This window comes from Elephas maximus, chromosome 26 (genome assembly GCF_024166365.1).
Source record: "Elephas maximus indicus isolate mEleMax1 chromosome 26, mEleMax1 primary haplotype, whole genome shotgun sequence".
Taxonomy (NCBI): Eukaryota; Metazoa; Chordata; class Mammalia; order Proboscidea; family Elephantidae; genus Elephas; species Elephas maximus.
The window spans coordinates 44,125,864-44,152,291 of NC_064844.1; the positions used below are offsets into that span (position 1 = coordinate 44,125,864).

The 26,428-nt window shown below is 45.1% G+C and overlaps 1 protein-coding gene across 1 annotated transcript in view; it reads right to left on the bottom strand.

Annotated features, from left to right (window-relative positions):
• The window catches only part of EPHB1 (EPH receptor B1), a 644,782-nt gene that overhangs the window by 99,496 nt on the left and 518,858 nt on the right, over positions 1 to 26,428 (bottom strand). The window contains exons 8-10 of the mRNA XM_049870453.1: positions 24,591 to 24,699; positions 23,598 to 23,662; positions 10,098 to 10,220 (exon numbers count right to left, since the gene is read on the bottom strand). Of these exons, the coding sequence (XP_049726410.1) occupies positions 10,098 to 10,220; positions 23,598 to 23,662; positions 24,591 to 24,699 (297 nt within the window). The remainder of the gene's footprint in view (positions 1 to 10,097; positions 10,221 to 23,597; positions 23,663 to 24,590; positions 24,700 to 26,428) is intronic.

The following is a 26,428-nucleotide window of genomic DNA, read 5'->3' on the forward strand; positions in this document are numbered from 1 at the left end:
AACCAAAAGGTTGGAGGATTGAGTCTACTCAGAGGTACCTTGGAAGAAAGGCCTGGTGATCTTCTCCTGAAAAATCAGCCCCTGAAAACCCTGTGGAGTACAGTTCTACTCTGACACGTGGGATCACCATGAGTTGGAATTGACTAAGTGGCAATAATTATATATATATATGTACACACACATATACCCCCCCCACACACATACATATATACCAGAATCTATCCCTCTGACACCTTCACCCAGTAAGGTTCAATAATTACGAGCCAATGAATACCAATTGCATATTTCATAAGTATACTGATTGAAGAATATTATTTAGTATTTCCTCTTTGTTGCTATAATAATGAGTTCTGTTTTAATGAAAAGACACAATTGAGGGGGAAAGTATGCTAATACTTCTTCATGGAGAAGAGGGTATGCAAAAAATAATTGACCACTTACTTTGTGCCAAGCACTGTGATAGGCACTCTGCGTTCCTTATCTCATTTAATCCTCACAACACCCCTGTGAGATGGGTATTATCATCCCCATTTAATAACAGGAAAACATGCCTGAAACCACACAGCTATGAAACAGAACAAGGCTCTTGTGCCTGCCCATCCTTTTGTCTTATCATCCTGGCTCTAGGCAGGTGCGCCACAATGAGTACGTCACCGAGAACAGAGCTGCATGGATATGAAGTCACAACCCAAGGCCACTGGCACCGGCTGTGCAGGCTCAAACAGCTCATATGCTGTTACTGTCCCAGCAACTCAGGATCCCGGCGAGAGCAAAAGGAATGGGGCCGTTTCATAGATAGAAATCATATTCATCTGAGGTTTCCCCCTGGGAATGGGATTGGGATCAGATTACTTAGGAACCAGGGTATTTGGTGGCTGCTTTTTAGCTGAAAGACTGGTGGTTCGAGCCCACCCAGTAGCTCCACGGGAGAAAACCTGGAGATCTGCTTTCTGTAAAGATTGCATCCTAGAAAACCCTATGGGGCAGTTTTACACTGTCACATTGGGTTACTATGAGTCAAAGGCAACTGGGTGATGCCTCGTAACAACACATCCGTGTGCAGAGTTTGGGAAAGTGCTCAGGAGAGTCTGATGTCCACACAGCACACACATAAATACCCAGTTGAGGACACCAGTGATTCTCAAAGTTGGCTGCCCACTGGTATCATCTGGGGGGCTTTACAAACTACAGAGACCTGGGTCTCACTTCCAGAGAGTCTGACTAGTGGGTCTGGGTGCAGCCTGGGTGTTGGCATATTTAAACACAGCCTGCAAAATTGGACACATAATATGTGGGGCCTGATCCAAAATGAAAATGTGGGACTTCTTCTTTGAAAATTATTTAGAATTTCAAGACTGTGACAGCAAAACATTAAACTAAACACAGGGTCCTTCTGAGCCCAGGGCTCTATGCAACTACAGAGACGCATGCTCCTGAAGCTGGATCTGGCTGCCCAGGTGATTCTGATACGCAGCCAAGGTTGAGAACCATAGGTCTAAACTACGCAAGCATATTTCAAACTGGTTAATGAAATGCTAAAAGCCCCAGAGTACCCTGGCATTTGAGGCAGTGGTGTTTCAGTGGTAGAATTCTCACCTCCGTGCGGGAGACCTGCCTCACCCATCCATCAGTGGAGGCTTGTGTATTGCTATCATGCTGAACAGGTTCCAGCAGAGCTTCCCAACTAAGACTCACTAGGGCTGGTGATCTACTTCTGAAAGCCAGCCAGTGGGGTGGGAAAAAAAGCCCTATGGATCACAATGGTCTCAACCCATTGTGCATGGGGTCACCATGAGTTGGGGGCTGATTTGATGGCAGATAGCAACCACCACCCCGGAATTTATCTCAACACCATTGAACACCTTCAAAAGCAGTGCTTGGATCCAGGCTGCCCCATGGGGCCTGACACACAGTGTGGGCTTTATAGATGTTAGTGGAGGGAAAAAAGAAAAGCAGGAAGAAACAACGAAGGTAAGCCTCTGAAAAGTTGTATCTACATAGAATGGTGTGGATCAAATTACTTGCCTAAATTGGCAAACGTTATTTCATTGTTTAATCTTTGCTTCTGATTGGTCTTCAAGTGCAGGGCTTCTAATATTTTAACTTCAAATTCCAAGCTCTGTAGAGACCTCATCATATAGTTTTTAAAAAGTTAGGATAAAAAAGGAAGACAATGCTCAGGGGACCCTGAACCTCCGTTGAAGGTGATGGGAAGATTTGGGTGGTGGCTGAACAGCATGATGAAGGTAATTAGTGTCACTGAATTGTATATGTAAAGAACGTTGAAATGAATAATGTTTTCTTCCACATTTGCCACAATAAAAAGTAAATAAAATAAAATAAAACACTTGCTCTCCTTGAGTGGAGCAAAGTGGGCTCTGTAGTCAGTTACTACAGTAGGGAAGGTGTCCCCGCTCTCTCAGAAATCTCTGCAGTTGGTGAAAAGCAGCAGCTTCAAGATTGGTGATTCTGCAAGAACAGCTCCTTTCCTAACTGGCAAAGAAATGACTTCATATTCTCCAAGCCCAGAGGTTTTCAAAGCACCAACTGCAAAGGACATTGCTTCACGCCTAAACCTCCCACGGAGGCTGGGTTGGACACTGTAATTAAGTGGACGAGTGCAGCTGGGAGGAAATCTGGCAGTAGAGCAAGGCACTCCAGTCCTAGTCCCGCCACACTACCTGTGAGCTAGTCAACCTGGGCAGGACATTTAACTTCTCCAGACCTGAATCTATGCAATGGTGTTTTTTTTTTTTTTTTTTTTCAGTAGATTCTGCTCTATAGGGTTCCCGAGGCTGTAGTCTTTACAGAAGTGGACTGCCACATCTTTCTCCTGCAGAGTGGCTGGTGGGTTTGAACCACAGACCTTTTTCAGTTAGCAGGCAAACAATTTAACCACTGCACCACCAAGGTTCCTTATGCCCCCGTGGTGGCGTAGTGGCTAAGTGCTACGGCTGCTAACCAAAGGGTCAGCAGTTCGAATCCGGCAGGCGCTCCTTGGAAACTGTGGGGCAGCTCTACCCTGACCTATAGGGTCGCTATGAGTCAGAATCGACTCGACGGCACTGGGGTTAAAAATCAGAGGCTCTGGAGATGGGGCCCTGAGGCCTAGGTAGTAACATGCCTCCAGGTGATTCTGATGCAGGGCTCAAGTTTGAGAACTACTGCCCTGAGGGTGGAGACCCTTGTGGCGTAGTGGTTGAGAGTTATGTCTGCTAACCATAAAGGTTGGCAGTTCAAATCCACCATGTGCTCCTTGGAAATCCTACAGACCAGTTCTACTCTGTTCTTCAGGGTCACTAGGAGTTGGAATCTACTCGATGGTAAGGGCTTGGGCGTCTCTCTTTTTTTTTTTTTTTTTTATTGGCCCTCAAGGTTGTCAGCTGAGGGTAGTTTGGCCAGTTCCTGTGATCCTCCTTGATAGCTGCTGAAATTATTCCCTACAAGTTTTAGCTCCTTGCCAGCTCTTCTTTCCTACCTTCCTTGACAAAATAAGAGAGAAAAAGCGGTTCAGCAGCATTACATGCTTCAGCTCTTATATATAAGATCAGAAGGAAGAATTTTCAATTTTTGAAAATGAAACATCCCACCTGCCGGCCGGTGTCTCAAGCAGTAGCTGCTGGCTATGTGCGGCTCCAATCCACACACAGTTGTGCTTTTTTGTTTTTTTTTTAAGCAGCATTTTTAAGTCACAAATTGCCTTCAGGGAGGGAAAGGAAAAATGAAGCTTCTTAGTTGCTAATTCAAGCCTACACCAGAATCAGAACCTTTAAAGGATAAATTTAAACTAGGTTTTAATGTATGATTTCAAGGAAGTGTTACCATGCTAGCCTGTACAAGATACATTGGTTATGGCTAAGCCGGGATAGGAGGATGAGGACACATATTCCACTACATCCTCCCCTGTACCAAGGACAGACATTACTAATCGATCACAGCCCTCTTCATCTTTCTCAGCAAAACACCCCGGCTACCCATCACCAAGCTACCGGAGTTGGCACATGAGATGGACGGCCACAGTGTCCACAATATCAAACACCCAGATGGTGAGAGCAAACTGGCTTTTTGATTTTTAGACAACACTTGCATACTTACATAACACAATGTCAGAATGAACTTATTTTCATAATATTAAGTAAGCACATGTAATTAAAAATGTGAAATATTTTGGCCGTCTTTGTTGTCCTTTTTATAACAGGTAACTGATCACACTAGAAGAGAGCCACAGGACAGGAGCAAGGTATCTGTTCTCCCCCAGGAATGTATGATGGTCTTTGCCACACCACCACTTGGGATGCTGAACTCTAGGAGAGCATCATAATTCCCAGCTAAAAGACTTAGACATTCCAAACTGATAGAGTTTGCCTTCAGAAGTAATTCTTCTAAATACTTAGCTGCATTTTTCTAGAACAGTAACCAACGTGGCAAATAGTGTGGGGGTTATATTAACCAGGTTCTGATCAGCCATATCTATTTTATTCCTGTGTTTAAATTCCTGCTCTATCATTAACTGAGCTGGCAGTGAGTCCTTGGGTATACTCTCCTCTGAGCCTTGATTTCCTTACCAGTTTAAACACACACACGTACACCTCTCACTTACAGGACTGTTACGAGGGTTAAATGAGATAACACTGTAATGTATGTAGGGCAGTGTCAAGCACATGGTGAGTGCTCAGTACATGCTAGCTATTATGATTATAATTACTGGTGACATTTATTTGATGTCCTCTTCTAGAAACCCTTCCTGCTGTGACTCTTACCCAGTATGAGGCTACCCTAATGCTGCTTATCCTTGCTCTGAATGACCCCAGGAGAGTCAGACTGGTAGGTGAATCCTCCACCAAATCGTCTCCACAGAAACCCATCCACTTCTTCAAAGACAGAAGAGCATACCAGGCCTTTGTTAGCCTCCCATGGGTACCCCATTCCCATCTATATGCATCACAGATTCACTCACCCTTGACTTTCTTTACCCAGCCCTCTCACTGCAAGCCCCCTCTTCCTGCATAGAGTCGTCTGTGGAAATGTTGAATCAGTAGCTGCCAGAGTCAGATGAGGATGTACACCCACTCCTCACTTATCTACGTGGTTAGGTCCCAAAGAGCCAGTCATTATGTGAAAATTGACATTATGTGAAAATGGAAGATGACCGTATCAGATCACAAAATGGAGGATGACTACATCATTACATAACTGCCAAATTGCATCATTACACAACTGCCAAACTACTGAGAATCATGGCCCAGCCAAGCTGACACATAACCTTAACCGTCACAGCCAGTGTTACTCTCACCTTGCAACTCAGTGTTTGTTACTGCCAGATGTACATTGTTAAAGTGCAAAATAGCCCGATAGTAGATATTTTGCTATTGTCATAATGTGAAATGTTGGATAACGAGATAGTCAATAAGTGAGGAGTCAGTGTATTTGTTAATTAAAATGCAACTGGCATGTCTCCTCCTAAGTGACACCTTCTGGCAATATCTCTACCTACATTTTTATGCACTGGACAGTCATGTTCAGGGCTGCTGCATACAGTTACACCAGTTGCGCAGGCTGCACAGTGCACAACCCAGGGATATCATTCATGATGCAGGACCCAATCTTGCATGGCAGCCCTGGTTTATGCTCTGGGCAAGTCTACTGATCAAACTGATCCAAATTAACCAATGCATTGGAGTTGACCTGTGAGATGAAACCTATTAGTCAGACTCAGGATAACAGCTGATATTCTCCAAAGACATCAGGGTGGTCTGTTGCCCTCTCTGAAGAGACTTCAATTACCCCCAGTATCTGCAGGGGGAAGAGGAAGGTTTGGCCTTTTCTTGCTCCCCTGGGTCACTTTCAGATCACCAAATGACTCACAATCTCAGTCCAACTCTCTCTAGCCTTTCTTTATTCTCTTGAACTCTACCTAGTTATCCAAATTCTTATTCCTGTCATGTTATCTCCTAAGGACCTATTTTCACTCAGCAATAATTGACAAATATTCAATTGAGCATCTAAGTGTCACACATTAGGCTAAGCACATTATATTCCCTCACTCACATGGAACTCTGACACTCGTGATGAAAGATGGACGTTAAACAAATGCTTACATAACTCATTTATGATTTAATTCTAATTTGATCATCTTGGATAGTGTCATACCTGCCTCACAGTTTTTTTTTTTATTCCTTTGTTCAATGACCTCAACAACTTTAGAAGACACCTTGGCAATTGATGCAATTCTTCAGCCTCATGTTTCTAGATTTGACTCCATCGGTCTTCATTCACGTGCCCAACCACCACTCCCCAAACCTGGGGGCCAGGCAGACTTACTCTTCCTTCGAGGTATTTAACATGGTGTCCCTTATTTCTGGCCACAACCTCCATACCATCTCTCCATATCAACTCCAGGCACCAAGCCCATGAGGCATTCTACTCACCATGGCTGGATTCATCCCTGGATTGGGTTAAGTATAGCCACCCAAATTCAGCCTTCCTTACTACCTCTGATCTCAGCATCAGCTATCTCATACTCTTCTCATACCTTCAAATAATGGCCCTATAACTCATAACCATGTCTTCAAGGTCTTACCCCACCCTTTTCATTACGCTCTTCCAATTCAATCCGCAGTATTTCCCAAATTAGTCTCCCTAGAACCTCCTTCCTATCACCCACCATACTTGGAAACCTATGGAGTTCATCATTTTCTATTGGATAAAATCCACGCTGCAGCCCCTGGATCTCTAGGCTCCAGCCTGATCCTCTAGGCTTAATGTGCAATACTTACCCACAGGAAGACCCTCCCCAGCAGACTTCTCTCTGTCTTGTTCTCGAGATGTGCCACGCAGAGTACCAGCCCATCTGAAGACTATATCCTTCAGACACCAGGTAGGTCCCTCTCTTCCCTGGGTCTTTACCTGCCATCACACCTCTCCTTCACCCATCTCCAGGGCCACATGTTCTCTGGGCCCCTCACCTTAGTTCTCAATTGTCTACCCCCCTCTCATGAGGAGCATCACATATCTGTGTACCAGATAACAACCCTTGGATGGCAGGCATTGTTAGGCATGAGTAGCGTATTCTCTCAGCATCCACCACAGTCACAGGCAGAGAATCAATGTTTAATGAATGAGGATCTTCATCACTCTAAACATAATCCATCCTCCAATAAACATAGCCCTTCCCTCTCTCTGGCTCTATACACAGCCGTCAGAGACTGGTTCCTTTGCAACTTCTTTGATATAACCTTGCACAGTCTGGAAGGGAGTGATATGCTGGTACCAGCTCTCCAGAAAACAAACACAATGTTTAGCTCTGATTTGTAGCATTTGCTGATTCCCATGGTATAAGTTTGCCTACCATGGGTGATCTCAAGCTACCAATATGATGTCACTGAATATGGAGACAGAAGGAGATGCACACAATTGGCTCATGGTTCGCTAGTGTGAGCCAACTCCAGCACACCACTGCCGAAAGGTCATGCTCATTTTCCTCCATAAATCATTTAATTTCCTTCTCTATCACTGTCTCATTCCCTACCAAATTTTACAAAAACATACTTTATTCTACTAGTTTTCATCCTTCAAGGCTCTGACCAAAGGTATATCCTTTGTGAAACCTCCTACTCATGCCTCGTCATCCCCAGAAGAAATAGCTGAGCCCTCCTTTGTGTTAGCCCAGAGAGCATGAAGGAAAGAAGGAAGGAAAGAAGGAATGGAGGGAAGGACGATAAATAATTTCTGATTCTTCTTTTCATGTTTTCTTACCATCATTCCAACCCAGTTTTGGAGCCCCACTCTAAATCTCCCAGGTGACTAAAAGAAACATTCCCAATTAAAAAAAATACACTGTATAAATCTTACCTTATAAAATTCCTTTAAAACAAAGAAACAAAAAACTTGACCTCCACACTAGCTCTTTTAACACAAAGTGAAATCTGTCTCAGTGAGAGCAGAGTGTGGGTGAAGCAAAAGCGGTGACAGAGGAGAGAAGGTACTGGAGAATGGAGAAAGACCGAATCCAGACAGGAGTGTCTGCTATTAAAATTGCATCATTACGTATAGTGAATTAACACCCACAAAGATTAGCTCTGGGATGTTCTGAATCATGAGAGATGGGTGTCTGGTAGGGGTTGGTCAGCAGTAACTAGACCGAGGACTTTAACTGCTAAATGAATCAATCCTCCCCCAGTGCCATGTGAGGCACAGACAGGACTGAACCTTTCTGAGCAGAATACACAAACAATGCTACACAAAAACGGAAGGTGAAGAACGGGGCAGAGCCATCAATTGCTCCTTTATAGGCATCTAGTGGTTGGTGAGCTCACCCCAAATTTAACTCCCTAGCAGGGTCATAAAGTGAGAACACTCTTTACTCCATCCCTGACAAAGGCAGGGAGAGGGTTGATGTGCGCAATTTGGAATGAAATGCAGGCCAGAAACATCTAAGCACATGACATAAATAACAACGTTAAAATCACTGGCACCGTCCCCACAGGCCATAATGACAATTAATGACAAGGGAAAGCAGGGTACAGGACTAAAAGCCCACCTCCCAAACACTCTTGAGTTTACTGGAGAAAGATGTGCCCCTAAGAGTAATCTAATTTATCTGGCACCCAGCCTTCCAAGGCATGATTCTTAAATATGTCAGTGTCTAAGAAGGAAGAGAAAATTATCTGCACAGAAGTGAAAGTCGTGGTTCAGGAAAATATTTAATGAAAGTCAATGGGAAATATGTATAGACTCACGTGCATCAGATTATGGTAAGTCGGCTGAAACTCCTGAGGAGTTGGTAGGAGGAGGGCAGTATGACCTGACAGGGGGAGTCCCAGCATCCACCAAATGATGCTGATGTATGAGCTACTGCTCTGTAAGAGGGAACCCAGAGCATGAAAATGGTCGCCTAATGGGGCAAACCTTCAAATGTGACTTCCAATTTCACAGAGGGCTTTTTGACCCCTCAGTGCATTAAGAGAAGCAGTGAATGGAAGGATGGTGACATTCCGCCTAAAGATAATATATGAACGAGCTGTCTGTAAGACTTGGACTAAGCATACTTCATTTAGTTAAAATATTGGGAGAGGCAACTCCATGGGTCTCAAAATATTTATATGAATAAAGTATTTCCAGACCTAGATGCTAAAGAGAAGACTATAGCCTATGAGGGAAGAAAGACAGAACAATGGCTAATGAATATTGAAGAAGAAAAGACAATGTTATAGAAGAAAATACAAACAGGGAGCAGGATACAAAGCAAACACATCTTTTAAGATTTAAAAGAGGCAGTGGAAGAGGCAGTAAAGAGATTACTTATGACATTTTTGAATGTTTTATCTCATTTACAATAATAAGGCTGGGCCCATTACCAAATGGACTCAACCACTGAACCATAAAGAAAGATGGAAATTCCAGATCAGTCCGTAGATATGATTTCCTGAGAGCATCTCAGCAGTTAGTTCTATGCTGAGCTGGGTTTCTATTCCAATGAAGTAAAACGGATGAGGGATCATATATTTCTTGGGAGTGAAATTTGTCTTCTGTTATCATCTATAGCATAGATCTTTTGTAGCAAACATGGCTATGGATGGACTTTTGGCAGGAAACAGTAGTCTTCCTTCTATTCATCATGGTCGGTCCTCTAATGCATACAAGTAGGAAAAGGGGATTGCAAAGTGTGGAAAGAAATTTTGGCTCAAAGCCATTGGGACATCATTGTTAATGACTGGGATACTAGGTCCAGCTTCCAAAAATGTGTATTTCTTCCAAAGGCTACTCAGCTGAGCATCTTATGTCTCTCCCCTTATCTGAATGTGGTGGTCCATTTCCAGAGCTATTTCTGAATCTTTTAAAAACTACAGCTGACTTCTCTGACACACCCAGCAAGTTTGGCCACCATGATCACGGTTCCTAAAAGATTCTGAATGATGTTGTCTCTCTGTCCTAGATACTCAGTGTGGATGGTTCATACTCATCTTCTAGGGAGAAAGATGGTAGAACTCTGTTTCCCAATGAGATGATTTTTCAGGCTGAAAGAGAACACCTAATGTGGTGAGAAGAAGATCTTTGGATACCAAGAGGACAGAAACCAGGGGAGGGGAGAGCCATACCTGCTCCGATGACCTCTTCAATTTTCACAAAAGATACATCAATCTCCTTGGCAAACTCTCGGACAGCTTCGTTGGGGTCCTCATAAGTGAAGGGGTCAATGTAGATCTTCATCCCTGGGGAGCCTTGTTGGAGGAGATAAGCAGGGTTAACATCCCAAAGAGCTCACGATCATCGTTAAGTACTGGCTGATGTCCTGAACACTAAGGGTGTTCCTGAGAGGCTCTCTCCTATCCACCAGGCTGCAACCTTCCTCTGCCACTAGTCCTGCCTTGTCTTGCAGGGCCTCCCCAACTCCCTTCCCTTGGGGCCACTCTAGCCTGGTCCTCTGTCCTCTACTTCTCCTTCATATTTTCTTCTCTTTTTCAGCTCTTGATGAAATGTGGAGCAGATTACTTATAAGTGACAGATTGAGACCAGTTCCCACACCAGCACTCACAGAAGGCAAGGAAGCTGATTGATGCCAACCAAATGCATTAGCGGGAAAGTGGTGGTAAAATGGTAGGGTAGATATCAATATTTATCAACTTGACAACTTTCCTGAGTGGAGGCCACTCTTAAGGTTATAACTGACGGCTGTAGTCCAGGCTGCAAGAGGGATGAGGATGGATTTAAAAAAAAAAAAAAAAATTACTGTTAGAAAACTCTCAAGAAGGAAGTGCCAAGGAAGTATACCAGAAGAGAAAATGTGAAGAGAAAAGCTTAGAAAATACTAGTAGAGAAAAGAGCAAAGCCTACATAGAAAAAATGAAGTGGAATGAAAAAAAAATGATAATTGAACCCCCATGCCTCCAGACATACTGAAGAATGAAAAATAAATAAAATGGTGAAAGAGAAACACATACAGGAATATATATTTTGTCACCGATGTATACAGTGGCAAGATAAATAGGTGTGTATGGGGACAAAATAGAGAATTGTCAAAAAATACGTTCAAAGAGTGGAGGAAAGGGGACAAAAAAGTAAATGGCATCCAAGAAACAAATGGAATCATTCATAAGGTACTTTTTCAACATGTGTGATGTGTCATTAGGCAAAGTATAGAAATTGCTCTCATGGCTGTGGGGGTGTTGAGTGGGGTGGGGAGGGGCGCTTTAAAAACCAAACAATGTGGTCTCAGTAGCGCATCCTCACAGGCAATAGGAATTTTGCTTGCCAGTTGTGCTGTCTAGTTCACCAAAGATTCGGGTCAGCAGAGTAGGCAGTAAGAAAAAGTGAAACTGCCCCATGCCTAGTGGACCAAGGTGAAGAAGGCTGGACCTCAGGTCCTGTGAGCTCTGTCTCAGCATCACACCACCCCCTCCAACCCCTACTGTGTCTTATTCTCTGGTGGCTCCCAGCCCTTCACACATATTCAAGTTGTGACATTTTTCACTCAAAAAACTTCAAATGGCTCTCCAGCTCCCCCAAATTAATGTTGTCTTGGTCACCAATTCAGAAAAGGATTGGAAGTGTTGGAGTACAACTCAAAAGGAGAAAGAAGATACAGCAAAGAATTGAAAGGAGATTTTTTTTTTTTTTAAGCCAGAGAGAGCCAGGTGCCCTGCCCAGAACTGCCTTTTCTTAAAGATGGGCGCTTCCCACTTATTATCATAGTTTTATGCAGATAATGTGCACCTTTTACTTTTGTTTGCCAACTGCTCCCTCCCCCTGTGAGATATTTTCATAAGCATACTTTTTTTTTTTTTTTTTACAGTAAGCTGTAAAAAAAAGAAATTGGCATAGTGGTGCTTAAGAAAATACCTCCCAGAGCCTGGGTTGGCGGGGGTGGGGGGGTGGTGGTGCGTGAGAGTTTGGTAACAAACATAGAAAGGTACATGCTATTTGAGTAAAAATACAGTAAATAAAATCACTCCTACCATGCTGGATGGCCTGTTTTAGGATGATTAACACCATCCTAGAATGTGCCTGGAGTCCCTGAGTGGTGCAAATGGTTAACATGCTCAGCTGCTAACTGAAAGGTTAGAGGCTGAAGTCTACCCAGAGGCTCCTTGGATGAAAGGCCTGGTGATCTACTTCTGAAAAATCAGCCACTGAAAACCCTGTAGAGCGCAGTTCTACTCTGACACACACAAAGTCTCCACGAGTCGGAACCAACTCAATGGCAACTGGTTAGAATGTTCCTTGGAAACTTTGGGAGGATATTGACTTTTGAATGTGCTGACTAAAATTTGGACAAACCAAATAGATCTCCACCTTTGTTAGAATGTTCTAATCCCTGGGGGAAGGTGAAGCATGTGTGTAAAAGGGAGCGTCTGTTTTAATAACAATGGAGAAAGGGGGAAGTAAAGATGGGAGGGTGCTGATGGGCAGTCAGCTCTTCCTCATTTGCTACGGAGAACAGGTGAAGAGCAAGAATCAGTGAAACCAGATTGAAAGTGTCTAAGGATTACAGATCACCATCTCCAGGCAGGTGCTGTCTAGTCTGGCTTAGCTCCCCCAGAAGCAAGCATTGAGATAAGGTTTTGAAAGCAAGTGGTTTATCTGGGAGATGATCCCAAGAAGTAGCTGTTGGTGAGTGGAGAAGACAGGAAATGGAAGGCAGCTGATAGAAGGTGTGTTCTCAAGGCACTTACCATTGTGGGTAATTGAAGCAGGGTAATGCCCCCAAGGAAGCCCTGGGAACCCATGCAGAAGACCATATGCCTCGAGTTGGCCCACTGTAGGGCTGGATCACACCAGTTCCCACCAGTCACGGGTTAAAGGGGCTTAGCCTGCTGTGCAGGTGGGTAGGGAAGCTCCTACAGCCAGAGAAAGCTCTCAGGTAGAGAAACACAGGTGCTGCAAGTGGAAGTGGGCCACCGTGCACAGTGGTAGTGAGGGTGGGAGATGAGACAATGACAGACCCACTCTGAATGCAAAAGGGACAGCAGGTCAATGTCAACAACCTGTGACCTTTCCCTAATTCTAAGCTTGAGGACAGCCCACAGGTGAGACTTTTAGAGAATTTTACTGCTGTCGTTAGGTCCTGTCGAGTCGGTTCTGATTCCTAGCAACCCCATCTGACAGAGTAGAACTACCCCATAAGGTTTTCTAGGCTGTAAAAAAAAAAAAAAAAAAATTTTTTTTTTTTTTTTTAATCTTTATGGGGGCAGAATGCCAGGTCTTTCTTCCCACAGAGCCGCTGGGTGGGTTCCAACTGTTAACCTTGGGGCTAGCAGCCAAGTACTTAACCATTGTACCACCAGGGTTCCTTATGGAGCCTTTTACTAGCCCTGCAAAACTGGGCAAGTCCATGTACTTCTCTTGTAACAGTTTTTTCCTCTGTCAGTGGAGGAGCTGAAAATATCTTTCTCCCAGGGCAGTTGTGAGATTAAAGAACATATTGCAAATAACGTACCTTGTACAGCACCTGATGTACAGTGAGGACTCACTGACTAACATACTCATTATTATTATCAGTAAATTGTTTAGGAAGTGTTCGAGGAAGTAGGGAAGAGGAGTGAGGTGGGGGGCAGTGAGGATGTAAGCTGCTTACAGTTATATTTGTTACTTTAAAAATAACTACCTTGTTATTTTAGATCAAAGGCTTGTAAATGACGTATGCTAAGCTGTCCTATAGGACTTCTTCTGTGAAAACTAATTAAACAATCTAGAATGTGTCGTAATGAATGGTTTCCCAGTTAAGACATAGATAAGGATGAATGGGAAAGGTTTCTGAGTTAATGAGCTTCACAGATATTGGCCCCAAACAGTTCAGGGAAGAAGCTGTTCCCAAAAGGAGATGACCTATCCCCTGATGAAGCCAGGATTCTTTTAGGCCAGCAATGCACAACTAAGTGCACCCAAATGGAAGGAAGTTCACACTTTGATGATGGGGCCAATTTACTCACAAAGTGAAGTGAGCTAACTTGCTGCCTTGCGCGTGCATGTGCGCACGTGCGCATGTATGTGTGTCTGTGGGGGTGGGCGTGTGCGCCCGCATGTGTGTGCATGTGTGTGATGCGACAACTGCTGCACTGAGGACAGTGGTTGTCACTGAGGCCTTTCATAAAAAACCAAGAAACTTGCAAGGAGCTATTGCTGTACCTGGAGTCCTTGGGTGGTGCCAATGGTAACACTAACAGAAAGGCTGAATGTTTGAGCCCACCCCGAGACACCCCAGAAGAAAGACCTGGCTATCTACTCCCCCCCCCCCCGCCCAAAAAAATAATCAGCCATTGAAAATCCGGTGGAGTTCAGTCCTACTCTAACACACATACGGTCACCATGAATTGGATCTGACTCCATGGTAACCGGTACTGGTACATTGCTCCATCTATGCAACGGTGGAAATCAATTCTTGGCTTTCTTAAAACTGAGGAAACCATTGTCAAATTGGGGAAAGGAAACTGAAAATGTGAAATCAAAGGCCTAACACCTTGCCCAAACTCAGTGTTTTCCTCTGACTTCGGTCCAACAGGAGGTACTAAGTGGGGACATGGTCCTGGGGTAGCTCCTCTGGGGGGCAGGAAAGCAGCTGTTCTAAATCAGGAGAGTGATTTGGCCTGAGCATGTGTGCGTGACAGCCCCTGCTGTGTCCACCTCATCACGGAACGACACATCTCTTTAGACCTCGCTCCCGAATTACAGCTAGCCTTTCTCAAGTCCCAGAAGATGATGAGAGAGAAAAAAAAGAAGAAATGCCTCTAGCTAGGCAGAACAGGTCATTTGTCTTTTGGCTCATTTTGTGTTTCTGCATAAATCCTGCATCAGCCTGTTCCTGCTCCCACTTGCCAGTGAGCAGTTTTTAATTATCAGGAAAATGGTATTTAGTGCAATGAATCACCAGACAGTGAACAAGGAATTCAAGTCAGCTACAGAGACAGGCACAGCCGAACATTTGGAGGCAGGGCTCAGAAAACGTTCTCAAATTGTGAGTGTTGGGGAAATATTATCAGTGACAGTTATAATAATATCAGATGCACTATATCTCTGTAACGCAAAACATTTTATAATGGTCTGTATAATGCTTCACATTAACGGTACTGTTCATACTGCATGTTTATAATATTTTATGGTTTTCAGTTATGTTTAGCATAGGTTACATAGTCTTGGCACAAAAATTCTATGCATGGATTAAATTTCTGATGGCTGGTGCCTTGACAGAGACAAAGATTTAAAGGTTACAATCTTCTAGTTTAGTAATTTCTATTAACGATCTAATTTGTAGGCATGTTCTTTTACCTCAAAATCTTTTTACGGTGTACCTGGGATCCCACCCTGGATTGTCTAAAGCCTTGAAGGACAATAGTCTCAGCAAATGTGCCAAATATTAAACATGACCCAAGGCTTTAAATACATTAGGTTTGGGGAGAAATGACTTAGCCACTTTGTGGAGCCTTCTTCCATGGCACTGAGCTGTTTGTGAAGTAGAAGAAACTCCTGCCATTGTCAGGGACTCTGCATCATTACATCATGAGGCTCTCAAAGTGAAGAGGCTAGGACAAGCTCTGGGATGCCAGCAGATGGGTGTATCTTCAAAGTTAGACATGCAAAAATGCCAGGATCTCAGGGCAGAGCACGAGTGGGCTGGGAAAGGGCCAGTTCCAAACAGTAGATGATACTTGGGGATGAAGAGCTGAAGGGAGAAGATTGAATGCTCCTATTCAGCTCCCTTGTGCATTTAAAGGGTGCACAATTATTACCATAGACATTGTTGTGGGTAGATGGAGACCAGGACTCTTTACGTGGTTTCAGATGGGCCAGGAAGAGCCTGACGCCTTCTAGCTGGTGGGTGATTCCTAGAATTCCATGGTGTGATCTTGGAGAGGTAGTACATTAGGTTGTTTTTAGTCATTTGTATCATTGTGTCCCGCCAGGTTTTGACAGAGCCATGGAAAATGGGGAAAGTGTGTCTCCTTGTTCCCCATTCTTGATCCAACGCAAACTTTGCTATCTTTGTGACTCATTTAAACTTGGCCCCGATGTTCAGGCCCAAGAGGGAAGCAGTTTATGGATTCACACATAAAATCCTGTTCCTGGAAGGGATTTCAGGCCAGTTCATCCAATCCTCTGCCTCAGTATGCTGATCATCCCTTATTTTTCTAGGCACCCAACCAGCACTGTGCTGGGACCTGGGGGACCTACGAGAAAAATCAAGCTCATGAGGTCCCTCAAGTGACTAAGTCATGAAGTAACTGGAGAACAATGCTGCACAGTCTAGAATCAGACTGCCGAAAGGGCTGCTGAAACCAGAGAGAGCAGAGGGCTATGGATACTAGTACCCAGATTGGAATCACAGAAGCTCCAGAACCTGAGCTGAGCTTGAAGGACAAGTACAAATGGTCCCACACTGGAGAAGGAGGAGCTTGGAGTGTCACGAGGCACAGTTCAGAGAGAGGCCTGGCCATACATGAGTGAGGAAGAGTGAGACCAGCTTGGAAGTGGAGAGAAGGGGATCTGAGGTGGAACAGTGTTGACACACTATATGGGTAGGGCCTTGATTTCCAAACAAAAGAATTAGGAGCGATGCCATGGGACAGAGAGAGCTGACAAATGTTTCATCAGCAAGGGAGGAAGGTGCTGAGATCAGGGTATTGGTGAGTTCATTTTGCTGGCAGCCTGCAGAGTTCTGCCTGCATTGTTGTGGGGAAGGGGTTGGAGGCTGGGAAATCAGCTATGAGATTGTCGCAGTAATTAAGTTGTAATATCATGGAGATTTCAACCAAAGTACTGCAATGAGAATAGCAAAAGGGGCAAGAGAAATTTCAAAGGAAAAATCAGAAGCTCTTGGTGAGCGATTGGAGATGGGAATTAGGGAGGGGCAAAAAGAATCCAAATCAATGCTAAGGCTTCTAGAATAAGGGTGATGGTAATAACCAAGACTTTGGATTAGAAAACCTAAAGTCAGGGAAGTTGACTTAGAAATGACAACTGAAATTTACAGGTGCCAAAATGGCACAAATGGTTAAGATCTTGGTTGCTAACCTAAAGGTTGAAGGTTCCAGACCACCCACAGGCACCTTGGAAGGTAAGGCTGGCAATCTACTTCTGAAAAATCAGCCTCTGAAAACCCCGTGGAGAACAGTTCACTCTGACATACATGTGGTCGCCATGAATTGTAGTTGTCTCAAGGGCGACTTCTTTGGTTTTTGGTAGAAGTCACTTAGAAAACTCAGACTGGAACCTGAGGTGGAAGACTGGATTTGGAGTTGTGGGTTTGGGAGGTAGATAGGAGGTAGTTGAACTACTGATGTAAAAGAGTGAAGATGGGCAGCTTCTTGGAGGAAACCTACCACTAAAGGTTAATAAGCACTAGAAACCGTTTGCTCTCCCTGCCTCTGGGCGTCAAGACCAGGATAATGGGTGGTTGTCCTTTTTTCCAGGAGAGAGCACATGTCATGTGGATTACCAAACAGAGCTTCAGGAAGAATCCAAGAGGAGAGCCCTAGGGTGGGCAATAAGGCTAAATAGAAAAGCACTAGATCTGAGGAGGACCTTCTTGTCATCTTCTGTCTGGGGAATCTCATCACATTTTCAAGGTTTGCCCCTAAAACCACTGAATATCTGTCTCTTAAAAAAGGAAAGTGGACACAAATCTGCTTCCCATTGAGGAGAATATTTCAGGTAAACGAGTTTAATATCTCCCTGCTTCTTGGATACCAATTACCAGTGTTGGAAGGTCCTTCCACGCAAGGCATGTGGATTACTGGGCCATTGAAGTCCTGCTGGAAACCCGAGGGCAGCAGCCAATGAGCTCAGGACTAGAAGAGTTAAAGCAATCTCTACAGGCTCTTTTTTTTTTTTTTCTGGCTTAGAGCCAGCAGCAGACACAGCAGGTCAATCCAGCTCATTAAATTTATTTGACATTTATTAAGCACCCACTGTAAACTCATCCACCTTTCATACCAAGGGACCTTTCCCTCTGTCACCATAGTTCCTTATTAGTCACTAATGCTCCTGTCATCTCCAAAAGAGGCAGCCAGAATGCCCCTCCTGGGAGCAAACTGACCTTTACCCCAGCACTCAAGGTGATTTCTTATGAACTGAATGCTGTGTCCTCTGCAGTTCTGAAACCCACCCACCACCCAGAATCAAGAAGGCTGAAGGTGGAATCTTGGAGCAAGATGAAATCCTGGTCCTGGTATAGCCTAATACAATATTCCACCTAAAGCAGGGGTCCTCTCTGAAACTTTCTTTATTTTCCAATAGCTAGCTAGGCTCCACCTGAATGATTCCAGAGACAGTGCTCACCACCCCACCTGAATGATTCCAGAGACAGTGTTCACCATCCCACAAGGGAGCCTGTGTGGTGGGGTATTCTTATACTTTGATCTTTACCCAGTGGTTCCATTTAACCTCATGAAGCACAACAACATCTCCTTTCCTTTGACATAAATGCATTTCCCATGCCTGACAACGACTACCTCATGTCCCCATCTGGGTTTCTCTTCTCTAGCCCAAAACGCTGGTATTTTCAAGTCCCTTCAGTCACAGGCCAGGACTTGACACTCCTCTGCAGCCCAGCTGCTCTCCTCGGGCAGGCGCTTTGTGAACAACGTCCTCCTTGAAGTGGAAGACCCAGAACGAGAACATCACTTGAGATGCGTTCCTAGCAGCACGCGATAGCGTGGCCGTGTATCACCTCCTCTGATCTGAACTTTAATTGGGACCACACAGTCAGATAGATCTGAGTGTAAAGCCCACCTAGTTTTGCAAATCTCATGATTCTGCGCAGGTTACTTGTTCTAGGGCCCCGTTTCTTCACACGAAAAATCTAACTAATGGGAATGTTATGAGGATTTAATTAGTTAATATACGTAAAATGCTTAGCATAGTAAGTGCTTAAAACTGGTGGTTATTACTACTGTTATTCTGCATCAATAACAGTGCTTGGCTTTTTCATCAGCTATATATCTCACTTATATGAAGCATGTGGCCACCTAAATACCTACATTTTCTTCACACAAACTAATAGAAAATCAGATGTTCTTTTTGTACTGCTTTACTTTTGTTTTAAACTAAACACTGGATTCTAGATTTATCCCCATAACATTTTATCTTCCAGGTTTCAAATTAGCATTCATAGCTGTTGGAGAGTTCTGAGTCTTGATTCTGTCTTGTACAGTGTTAGTTATGCTCACCAACTGTTACCTACAGACTCGATAAGCATCCCCATGCTTGCATCTGACTTATGAATTTAAAAAACAATCAGACACACATGAAACTGAATAGCACAAGGACTAGAATAAAGCTAGTCCCTTCCTTCCTGGCTGACAGAGTCACTAACCTACTTAATTTTGGTAGGAAGACAAGCTCTGCATCCACTTCACGATGCTTTCCCTTAGGAGATCACCACAGATTTTTGCCAAAATAAAAATTCACTGCATTTGCAATCCCTCCTTAATTTTCTAAATGTTTAGCCCCAGTAAATGGGGTGAGGTCCCCATAATCTGTTCTTAATGAACCTGCGTTGGTTCCCAAGGATCGCTGAATTCCGTTTTAAATGCCCAGAAATTGTCTGCTTCATAATGTCTTCTCGCGTTTAGCAGGGATCGCTCTCATGTCTCTGTAATCTCTACACTCTGCCCTCTTAGGTGAAAAGTAGGGCCTTTGACAGTCTGCAGTCCCTGGGGACTGATTCAGTTTGTGCTTTTCTCAAAACTTAACAACAGTAGCTCTGATATTATATCTGTACTTGCCTGTGACTTGGAGGGGCTTCTGCTAGGGCTGCTTTCTGAAAGCCCTGGATCGCTTAACATCCCTGTCCTTTTCTCTCCTCACCCCAACACATTCCTCCCAACTCCTGAGAGTCAGAAATGAAGGCACCAACCTCTGTGGAGTGTGTAGTTACCTAAGCCCCACAGAAACACTACTTAGTCATGTTCCGCAAATGCAGCTGCCCCCCCAGAATCATCTGAAACCCTTCTGAAGTTAGATTTCCAAGCCTACCCCAGCCCACTTGGATTATCCTCTCCAGGCAATTTCTTGTCAGCCAGCACCTTCTAAGAACTGATCCTAGTAACCGTAAGGACAGGCGGCCTGTCTGCCTCATCACAGATACACTAGCTCACACTCTCAACCCACCACACTTGAGTAGGAACCACAGGCCCCTGATCTCTTCATCTAAGCATCCATCACATTTTCTGTTCCCAATCCGCCTTCACTCTTGGCTCTTCCCACCCAAATCTAAACTCCCCTTTCACCTGGCTCTGGGCTCAGAGGTTGAAAATAAACTAGCACCTTACAAGCCTCGAATTTGCCTGATGTGCTACGTCTGCAACTGGCTAGAGAAGGTTATTCTGTCTGCAAACATTTCTGTTATGTCCTCTCCTTCCACCTTCACATCAGCTAACAAGGAAGATCTGGGAGCAAAGGGGCCGCCAATCTCCCTGGAGCGTCCGTGCCCTGCCCATGGCAGAGAGAGGTAGGGGGCTCTCTCAGGCACTGACCAAAAGGGCTGGTGAGCTGCTGCAGGTTTTCTGTCACTCCCAAGGCAGGAAGCCCTCAGAGCTCCAGGTTGCTGTCTGCATCCCACCATGAGGTACATGGGTGTGGATGGTCAGGCATTATCCACCTCTCTGCTTCCCACAGCAGGCTGGAGGGGAACCAATAAACCACCAGCCAGGACACCTGAGATTAGTCCTGGAGCTGCCCCTGATGACTAAGGACCTTCAGCCTCTGCCCCTGATGACCAAGGGCCAGGCCAAGAGTGTGGGTTCTGAAGCCAGACTTAGAGGAGGTGCAGTTCAGCTCTGGCCCCTATGGCCTGGGAGACCTTGGGTAAGTCACTTGACTAATTAATGCCTGGATTAATGCCTACCTCCCAGAGTGATTGAGATGGCTAGGTGAGTTGAAATGAGCTACCAGAATAAAGTTCCCAATGCACAGCCCAGGGATGGCTTTGTATAACCGATTATTTCTACTTTTCTTGAGCCAGTCCCTTCCTCCCTCAGAGCCTTCATGTTCCTCTTCTGCTAAATACGTGCCGGGCCTCCCCTAGCTCTGCAGTCTATTGGCTGTGATTCTCCAACAGTAATAGCTTTAGGCAGAGTGATGGATGTCCACAGGAGACAATGAACTAATGCCAGTTAATGTGTGACCCTGTGAGTTTAACAAGCCTAGGTGCAAAGGGGACTCAGGTGCCAGGGACTACACAAAAGGAGAACAGTTATGAATAGAGGCAAAGAAAATTCATGTAAAAAAAAAAAAAAAACAGAACCAAAGTCAAAAGAAGACAGGCTTCTAAGGCAGCCAAGGGGTTGAACTCTGGTCCAGGAAGAATTTTGTGTCCACCCAGAGTCCTGGGGATGACGTCTGCACAGCTTCTCAGTGCTGAGCCTTCCACATCCTCTCTGGGTACAGCGAGACCACTATTGCTGCACTCATAAAGACAGTCCAGGTATTGGTTTTTCCATGAACCCCAGGAACCAGGGAAACTGCCTTCTGCTGGCTTTTAGAAGCAACGGAGGCCCCCAGAAGGTGGCTGTGAGTGCTTGGAAGCATATCTCTGTGCATGTGGAGCCATGGGGGCCCAGCACATCCAGCTCCTCCAGTTCAGAGGGATGGCCAGAGCTTGGGTGGAAGAGGCCAAAAGGCACCAAGCCCCACCCCCATTCAGTGCTTGGGGCTCCTCTGTACTCCACCAGAGGGGTGGTGCCAATACTTAGCTTGCGTGCCTGTAGTATGGAGAGCTCCCTTGCAAGGCGCCCCATCCCCACCTTTAGGTTTCAAAATGCAATTCCTCTTTGAAGCCCAATTCTGTAGCCCTGTAGTCCTGATTCTGCCTTCCAGCCTACATGACCTTCTCTAAATGTCTCATCCAAAGGGGCCACAGGATGCCAGATCTGAAATGGCCTTAGCGTGGCTCATCACAGCAAGGAGTCACCCCAGAGCAGGGTGCAGGCAGCAATGTCAGAATTTGAAGGCAGAGACGGGAAGCAGGGAGATGGGGCCAATCCTTCGGGTGGTTCTGATGCAGCTAGTGGGTACACCATCACTTAAGAATCGTAGACATGGCCAAGCCTTGTCTTCCCGTTGGGAAGCTAAGGCCCTGCCTGGGGGAGTTAATGCACAGGTTAAAATAAGTAAAAGCATGCGTAGATTATGAAGTCAGGCTTAGAGTCAGGATGTGGGAAAGGAGAGTGCATAGTAGGGCCTTTCCCTCTAAAACCAGAGACATCTGGTTAAAATGGAGGGTTGGGATGGCTAGGGGCAGGGAAAGGAAGAAAAGGGTATACACGGGACTCTGAGTATAGCAGGAGCCACGCATGTGGCCACTAGGGTTTGTGCTGCTGCTCGTGGGGGCTGCTCTGGACCACTGAGGGCAAGTATGAGTGCCTCCGTGCCGTCTCCAGCCCATGCCTCCCTCCCACAATGACTGCCCTGAGCAGCAGCCCAGCTGCAGGGGCTTGGTCATCTACAATCCCTTGGCAGATTCTTTATCTTGGATTGAAAGCCCTCAGAGGATAAAGCTACGTCTACAGAGTGCCCATTGTACAACCCAAGCCAGCACCGGCCGGCCATGCTAGAACATATTTCCCTCATGGGGCACCTGCTGCAGTGAATGTCCGGCATTACTCTCCTGCCTCAGGTAGCCGGAGAGAAAGGCAGAGCTTGGTCTATGAGAATTTCCACATTCGAGTCCATTTTCGCTCTCAGAAGAACCCACTTGAAGGCATGCTTAGTGTGTGTGTATGAGGTCTGCTTTCCATTCTCACAGGTGACAGAGCAGGAATAAAAGAGCTTACATTGCAGCAGGAGGGATTTAGATTAGATGCAGCTTACAGAGGTCTGTGACAGAGCATGACACAAAGTGCTGGGACAGATTTACGAGAGCATCTGTGGAATTCAAACGAAGTTCTTTAGAACCTGTCCTGTAAGAATCTAAGCATTCTTGTTCCACTTTCTGGAGGCAGGAGAATGGCCCAGATGACCTAGTGGGACCTTTTTCAAATCCTGCAATGTTGTTACACAGGTGAAAGAACGATTTGGACATAGGACGTTCTCGCACATTGGTTGAGAGAAGTTTCAGTTTAAATTATATATAAGTTTAGAAAAAGACAGGCGCAAGATAACGAGTGGGAAAAACTCTTCAAGGTACTGCTTAAAAGAAAGCACTTGGGAGATACTCCAAAACTTTGGTCTCCTGGGCTCTGCTATCTTTTTAATTCCCTACATTCATGTTCTATGGCTTATCTGTGAATTTGGTTAACATATTCTGTGGCCTCTCAACTGGAAAAGATAAGGCAGGAGATGTTAATAGAGAAGCCTCCATCTTTTCCCACTGAGTCTGATTTCAGGATTCACTGACTTGCTAAACCTGCAGTCGGTGTCCTATAAGGGCTTATCAAGGCAGAAGATAATCTGCCTGCCAGGCATCCAACGAGTGTCCACAACCGGCAGACAGGGATGGGGCAGGCAGCCTGCGGACTCTAGGGACCTGCAGAGGGGTGCCGCTCCAGCACTGGAGGCGGGAAGCCGACTTGTCAGGGACCAGGCAGTTTGGCTATGAGGAGCACTGCCTACTTGACTCAGTGGTCTGCTGGGGTCAGGCAGTTAAGTGTCTGCTTGCTACTCACCTCGGCCAGTGCTGTAATGCTGGAGCTTATCGCTGTACACAGCTTCTTTGCTGTAAGCCCGTTTCCTGTGGATACAGAGAAGAAGAGCTCTTTCAGCTGGGGCACACCCACTACTCCGCCCCAGGGACCTCCACCTAGGCCTACATGCCCAGGTGGGGGTTCACGCAAAACTTTCTTCCAGGAATGGGAACCAAGCAACCCTCACTTTAAGGTTTCACTCCGGCTGTGGTCAGTGACCTGGCTGACCACCGCTCACTCTTGCAGGCCGAGAGGCCTGCCACAAGTCAGGGTCTTATAGCATGGCAGGGCTGTGGCCTACAGCAGAGCTGCTGTGGCCCCTGGCACAGTATGGGACCAAGGTAATGAGGATGCCATTGGTGATTGGCCACACTGCGGAATTGCTCAGGGCTTTGCACAGCAGAATCTGCAAGGCACTGAAGGCAGTAGCAACGGTATTAAAAATTTACAAGGCCTGCAGGGCCAGCCCTTCTGCAGAATTTGGAGTCCTCTTTTCCTCCTTGGTTTCCTTCTTCTGCCCACCTGCCTCTGGCCTTCTGCTGAGGGTCATAGCTCTCTAACCAGAGGATGGGCCGAGGTAAAGGGTGTGATGCTCAAGTGGTCAAATGCAATTTTGTAACTGTCACTCTGAAAAGCTTTTTTTGTGAAGAAAAAAAAAAACCAAACCCAGTGCTGTCGAGTCGATTCCGACTTAATGAGTAATTTTGTGTGAGGGAGGCTAAAATTCTTGGCTAGAATGAGGTTTGAGGATGGATACTATTTACTCATAGTCTTGGCCAGCTCTCACAAAGGATTTTATCCCAAGCAGAGACAAAATAAGTAATCTGGAAAATTCCAGCCTGCCCATGGAGTGAGACGGAGTGACAACGGTGAATCTGGCAGTGTGGCAGCGGATGGTCAGGCCCTGGCAGGGAGGGGCCATGTATGGAAGGGGCCTCCTGTGTCCAAGAAGAGCAGGCAGGAGGGGAGGCCTACCTGCTACAAACGATGGAGATGGCCACCAAGGACACGACGAACACGACCCCTGCCGCCGCCGAGCCGGCAATCAGGGGCAGCTGCTCCCTCAGCTCAGACTTGTAATCCTCTAGGTGAGAAAGAGGCATTAACATTCTCCCCGTGTGGCCTTTGCACACAGCTGGTACTCAATGCATGATGCCGAATTTATTATATATGTATACACACACACACACAGAGAGAGAACAGTTTCTATGCTTTAGTGCTGTAAGCCCAACCAAAAGGAAGAGTAATCTTTAAGACACAAATAAACCAATACAACCACAAAACAAATGACAATGACAACAATAAAAACAAAACAGCAGTGACAGAGAGAATCTCAGAACTAAGGGTTGGTGACTCCAATCTATACTTCCATGCTTGGAAGGCCTCTCAAAGAGCTGTGGGCCATGCCAAGAATACGTCTAATGGAGGGAAACGAAAACCACTGTTGAAATATCTTCTAAAATACAAAGTTATTGAAATGCAGTATATTCAACAGACTCATTGAGCAGATATTTAAAGGGGATCCACAGCCAGCCAGCACTCTATTAGGTGCTACAGAGAACGAAGAGAAACACCTGAGGAATGGCCCAGCACTCTAAAAGCTCCTTTTCAAGAAGGAAAAGGATCAAGGCTTTGCCAGTGTTAAAACTGTGCTGTTCTATGTGGCAGAGTGAGAAGCCCATGAGTCACAGAAGTGGTCAGAGCTCATCCAAACCCCGGCTTTGCCATGCATAATCTTTGTGATTTGGACAAATTATTCCGTCTCTCTGACCGTCATATTCCCTGTCCATTAAAAAAAATTAAATTATGTAAAGCATTTTTCAGCGTCTGATCTATCATGGATGCCCAAATACTAATTACCTTTTCTTCAATCCATATAAACCACTTGGCCCAGCCGGCTATTACCACTATGGCTATGGTTATTCTTTCTCTTGGTGTTAAGGGCCCTGGCATATGGAGGCCACACTATTTATGCTCTATTATGATTAAGATTGCCAGATTTAGCAAATAAAAATACAGGACACCCAGGTAAATTTGAATTTCAGATAAACAACGAATAATGTTTTAGTATAAGTATGTCCCAAATATTGCATGGGGCATACTTATAAAGAGAAACCTGTGAGAGCCGGAACATGATAGGACTGACTTGTTTTTCTGGGTCTTGAGAGTTTTCCACTTTTGACAGGGTGCAGTCTTACCATTTTTCAATTGCTCATTTTTGGGTTTTCCTTCTCTGACAGGTTTCTACCTTACACAGGTTCTGGCTTTTGTAGGTTTTACTATATTAAAACATCATTCATTGTTAACTGAAATTCCAATTTAATTGGTGTCCTGGGTTTTATCTGGTAACCATAACAGCAATACTTCCTAAAATGAGGTCCCTCATGCCCCGCATCAGAATCACCCGAAGCCATCTGTAAAACCTGCCTACTCCTGGGCCCCTCCTCAGATCTCGGGGATCAGAACCTCTGATATGAGCAGCGTGTCTGCAAGCTTACCAAACACTCTGAGTGATTCTTTTGCTCTCCAGTATTGGAGAACTGTCCTTCAACTACATGGAGAGGGAAAGAGATGTCTGAAGACTCTCTAGAAATCAAGTTTAAAAGACTGAAGATAGAGTTTCAGTTGCCTTCGGCTGAAAATTTTTGCAGCATATATTTAAAAAATAAATTAATTTGGCAAAAAATGCAAGGGCCCACAGTGAAGAGTGTGTGACGATGTCTTTATGAATCATAAACTTCACAAAGCAATGTGAAACCCGAATGGTTAAAACAAAACAAAACAAAAAAACTGGACAGCTAAGTCAAAGGTCA